Source organism: Cotesia glomerata, linkage group LG8 (genome assembly GCF_020080835.1).
Source record: "Cotesia glomerata isolate CgM1 linkage group LG8, MPM_Cglom_v2.3, whole genome shotgun sequence".
In the NCBI taxonomy this organism is placed as follows: Eukaryota; Metazoa; Arthropoda; class Insecta; order Hymenoptera; family Braconidae; genus Cotesia; species Cotesia glomerata.
The window spans coordinates 12,814,348-12,819,964 of NC_058165.1; the positions used below are offsets into that span (position 1 = coordinate 12,814,348).

Here is a 5,617-nt window from a genome sequence, read left to right on the forward strand (position 1 = left end):
AAAAATACCGGATTTAAAGATGTCGTCGAAATGAGCGCATTGATTTCGACTGTGGATAAGGCAAAAAATATTTATTTTCTATGTGAAATCGTACTCAATATCTCCATCAATATATAAATTAAAAACATTTCAAAATAAAAAAAAAAAACCGTTGTGAGATATAGATTTATTATCACCATCCATTTAAATTATATACATACAATATTTTAGTTTTTTATTCTATTAATTGTAATTTAACGACACTGTGTTAGGTTTCATACTTAACGGACGAAAGTTTTTTTAAAAATCATTGCAATTTTTGTTTTTGTTTCTATTGCGCTAAAACAATTTTAGAAAAGTATAGAATTAATATTTGTTATAATAATAAAAATAGTATAATAGTAATAATAATAATAATAAAAATAGTTACCGAAATGAGGCGAAAAAAATTTTTCATTCGTAAGTAATTTTCAAATCGATCCCGCGCGATGGCAACTTGTCCACCAGAGGGTGCTATGATCAATCTAGTAACCTCGTTAGAGACATCATGAAAAAAACTAGTAGTTTTTTTTCACTTCGTGTCTTTTATTTATTATTTACAATATTAATTGTTAGGAGCTTTTCGTTACATTCGGAAAGGTAATAAATGCAATAGGTATTTATAAGACTAACCTTACTGATGTATTAAAAAGAGAAGTTTCATTCCGAACGCAGCACAAACTATCTTGGGACATTACTTTTCCAGTTGCGACCTAAGCAAAAAAAATTATTAGCAGTGATTCTCACATGCATTCGACTTGCAGATACTTGTCGGTTTTTATATGAAGATAACTAAAAAAAATAAGTGAAAAGAATTTTAATTAAACTATCAATAAAAATTCACAGTATTTTAGCATTGGTAAGTATTTTCTCAATATAACAACGAATATTTTACATAGTTAATCTATCTATTCATAACCTAATAATAAGTATACGATTAATCTATCTATGCATAACGTCATAATAAGTATATAATTATAAATTTTTGCTACATTCAAATAATAACAAACATATAGAAATTTATTAAAAAAATATTTAATTAACTAAATTTGCTAAAAAATTTAATATCCTTTGAAAAGTTTGCGTGAGTAATATTCTATAAAATTCTTAATCTAAAGACACTCTTTCTTCACACTTATACTAATTTTATAATCAATTACAAATATATTTAATTTGTCATAGATATTTATTCAAAGAAAAGCGCAGAGGTTAACTACAACTTAAACATGCAAGAACATTTGATGAGTGATGAGCAATTTTTGGCGCACCAAATGAGTTTAGCTCACGTCGGAGATGGTTTCGACGAGGGTATGGACGGAGATTTTGAGGATGATGATTTGGAGTTTGGAGGCGTGCCTCCAAATCATATACAAAACATACCTGTTGTACCTCCTGCTCCTAACCAAGATGTAATACAAGATGATCCTCAAAATGATGAACGAATTAATCCAAATGACAACGGAGATAATAATCTTGTTGCTAATCGACCTGGAAACCCATCTATTCGCCAAGGTAATGACCCAGTTGCAAATGGAGGTGTTGATCAAAACAACGCTCAAGGTGGTCATCAAAATAACAACGGAAGAGATAACAATCAGCAAAATAATAATGTTCCTGCACTCCAGAACGTTCAAGTTATTAACCAAGGTCTCGGACGTGGTAACCAAATTCGTTTTCAACGAGTTCATCAAGCTTATAACAATGCAGCAGCTGGTGATGGTAATTTGGGTTTTGTCCAGCGGAATGTCGGCTTTGGTAATTTGCGTCAACCGCGATCATTGATACGACAAAATGTTCTTCAACCCTATCCTCAAGGACATGCTGTTTTTGGTCACCACCAAGGTGTAAATCGAAATATAAGGTATCCTTCCGGATTCCAACGTCAACGGTTGCTCACTCCGGTAGAAGCTACACGGGCTGCCCGATTGAAAGGTATTATCGATAACTTAGAATATGAACTCCAGCAAAATCGTGAAGTTTACAGAAGACTGTATGGTTCTATTCCTGGGGGTCATAATCGTGATGCTGGGTGAGTTATCTAGATATGATAGTAAATTTACAAAATGGAAGTAATAATAATAATAATAATAATAATAATAATAATAATAATAATAATAATAACAATAATATTAATAATTTATATTTTCTCTGTTATAGGTACTGGAAAAATAAGTTTTTCCAAGAGAAAAAAAGAAATTCTAACCAAGGAAAAAATCTTTATTTTTTTAATAGCAAGTAGTTTAAAGTCAATTGTTGTTCTCAGTGAACTATTTTTTTTTACAATTTATAATATATTGTTAATTAGTTTTCTTAAATATTCTAAAAGATGTCCTTATGATTATAAAGTCTGTTAGCATTATTTGATAATGTATTTTTCAGCAAAAAATATATCATCTCATTGATATTATAAATAATTGTTACTTATTTGAACCTAAATAAAATTATTTTTTCCCAATTTTACACATTTATTAATATAAAATATTTTTTTAATATAGATTTTTCAGAAAATTTTATTTTGCTATTCGTTCATACTTCATATGAAATTTGTGATATTTGAAATTAATTCGTGAAAATAATTACTTGAAATTATATAAAATTACTCTTTATTCAAATATTATTGCTGAAAAATTCTGATTCTATGTACTTCAAAATAAATTCGATTTCTTACGTTAAAAATTACGCTAATTCTACACGAACTGCAATAGACTGTCGAAGATACACGAGTGATGACTTTAAATAACGCCGAGTGCCATTTTGAAGCTTTGGATAGATAACAATCAATTTATTATACTTACCAAATGATTATTGTATTATTTTACCTGGTAATTAGGAGAAAAATCATTTTTTTTCCAAGAACAGTATGTCGATATTTTTTGCATTAGTTGGCCATCGTATCGATTTTACGTTCAAATCATCCAATTCTAACCACGCTGATTTATTTTTTATTATTGCTGTGTAATGATTTGATTCTTTATTTTTATTGTTACAAAATACGGCACTCACTACATTGTATAAGTTATTGCAAAGGACTATTTTGGATGTTGGTACTGATTTAATAGAACCTTTTTGTAGTATGCTCTTATTTTTTTTATTTTCAAAAGTATTTAATTTGACTACTATTATTTTTTGACAGGAATTAAGTGTGATTTTACTGTATGTTTTTTGTCCTTTTTGGCATGTAACACAAAATTTGAAAGTATTAAACCAATGCCCATATAATTTGTCGATTAATTCTTGTAAAGAAAAAACTTTAGTGGCACTTTCAATTTCAAGAGATAAAATATTATTTACTACTTTATATGTATTTGTGTAATGACATGAATCACATCGATCAGTATATAATAATTCATACTGGACTAATTTATTGATATCATCATTTTTATCAAATAGAGAAGAAAGTATCACAAATGGATTTGTTTCATCATCTGTATTTAATTGCTGACATAAATTTTCTTTTATCATACTTGACTTTAATTTCGTTTCATTATTCATATAAATATCAAATAGTTTGCACAATTTTGTAATGAGCTTAGAATTTCCATTTTCATTTAATAATAATTTTATTATTCTACTATGGAAAATACATTTGAAAATAGAAATGATACAGCTAGAATCACCATCGCAATTTTCTATTCCACGGAATTTCAAGAAATCAATAGATGGCTTTTTCTTTATTATATTTTCTTGTTGACTTTGATCTAAATAGTTTGCAGTTCCCCAAATTAAGTCTCCTACTTTCAACCAACGTTTTTTTGTGATTATAATGTCTGGGAGATCGGCTCTATAAGATTTTCTTAACCGATTATACTCTTCGATTGCTTCTGCGCTTGCTTTAATTGAATACGGATCAAAATTTATTAAGTGCAATCCTTCAATTTTGGTAACTCGTGAACATGCAACATAAGATTGACCAACATTAAAAATAGTATTGCCAGCTTCAATCACAGCATTTTTCAAACTTAAGCCTTGACTTTTGTGTATAGTAACAGCATAGCTTAAACACAACGGAAACTGTTCTCTTACTACGAAAGCTTTATCCAAAATTAAAAATTTTACTTTTATTGTTTCGATAGCATATTCTTTACCGGTTGCAAAGTCAATATTGATAGTTTGAATTTGATTGCTCTCAATAGATTTAGAAATCGATTTCACTGTGCCAATTGCACCATTTACTAAGCCCAGTGTAACATCAATATTACGTCTAAGCATTACTTTAACACCTACTTTCAATTTAATTATTTTTTGGAGTCCTGCAGTTCTGCTTGCATCTTCTTCTATTGAATTCAAAATTTTAGACGCTTTTTTCTGTAAAAATTTAGGACAATCTATATGATCATTAGCACTAAGTATAATTTCTTCGGATTGAATTCTATCTAGCATTACGGTATTAATTAAGTCACATTGATTACAAGTTGGTACTAAGCAAACTGCATCTGATGGTAATTTATTAATGTAATTACAAATTTCATATAGTCTATCCTGATATGATAATGAAGGATCAATGTTAATTTTTCTTTTTTCTAATAATTTTATATCATCAGAAGTAATTGCTCCTATACGCATTCGAGATAATAGCTCAGCATAAGATTTATCTGTTTTTTGACGCATATTTATAGTTAATTCTTCATAATCGAATAGATTTTTCCATAAATCACTACAACTAAGAGAACCAACTAATTTTTCCATGTCTGAAGATGATAACATTTTGTACGTAGGATCTTCGTGCACTGGAGGAAGTTGAAGTAAATCACCAAAGACAATTATGTGTCGCCCCCCAAACCAGTCATCGACGTTGAAAATACTGATTAACCTTAAATGTATATAAAGTAATGTTACATTAGAAATCATTGATATTTCATCAATGATAATTAAAGTGACATCTTTCAGTTGATCTCTTAACATTTTTAAAGCACTATCTGATAATTGTGTATACTTTGGGGTAAAACCATGTTCAACAGGCAATTGAAAGACTCTGTGCACTGTAAGACCGTCAATATTAAAAGCAGCGATGCCTGTAGGAGCTGTAACAACTGTTTCTTGGTTTAGTTTTTCCTTTACCCAACGTTTTATTACGTGAATAAGAAAACTTTTACTTGTACCACCTTCTCCACTAACATACAGCATAATTTTTTTATTGGAAGAATCCATACTTTTTATTTTCTCAAAAACTCTTAACTGATCTGAATTCATTTGCTTGATCATTTCTGCCAGAGTAAGCTTATCATTTACTTTATCAGCAGCATCTTTTAATTCTTTAACTAAATTATCTATTTCAACAGGATCAGATTCTTGTGATTCATCTACTAAATGACTTTTATTATTTTGACTATTTATTTTTTTTTTGATCTGATTGTTAATATAATCCAAACCTTTCTGAAAATCTTCGTTATATTCATGATATTCTTTAGCTCGTTCAAGCATACTTTGCTGATTAATAAATGATTCTGTATATGATCGGTATCCATTTTTCAACTCATCTGTGTCCCGCCATGGTTGAAATAACAATAAAAGAGAGAAAAAATAATTCTCAGGTTGATTAGCAACATTATATCTATAATGATTTAACAAATAACCGCGAAACCTCCTTTTTAGAAATAGC

General features: G+C 28.9%; 1 protein-coding gene across 1 annotated transcript; it reads left to right on the plus strand.

Moving 5' to 3' along the window:
* Positions 1-574: 574 nt before the first annotated feature.
* Positions 575-2,356, plus strand: LOC123270520 (serum response factor homolog B-like). Its single transcript, XM_044736614.1, has 3 exons — positions 575-877; positions 1,201-2,047; positions 2,176-2,356. The coding sequence occupies exons 2-3, from the start codon at positions 1,245-1,247 to the stop codon at positions 2,255-2,257; spliced, it is 885 nt and encodes a 294-aa protein (XP_044592549.1). The 5' UTR covers positions 575-877; positions 1,201-1,244; the 3' UTR covers positions 2,258-2,356.
* The last annotated feature ends 3,261 nt before the right edge of the window (positions 2,357-5,617 follow it).

What these genes read in the sequence shown, in the direction of transcription:
- LOC123270520 (XM_044736614.1), top strand. Translation starts at nt 1,245, where the DNA reads ATGCAAGAACATTTGATGAGTGATGAGCAATTTTTGGCGCACCAAATG. An exon ending in GGTCATAATCGTGATGCTGG is followed by an intron (nt 2,048 to 2,175) that starts GTGAGTTATCTA and finishes TCTCTGTTATAG; the next exon opens with GTACTGGAAAAATAAGTTTT.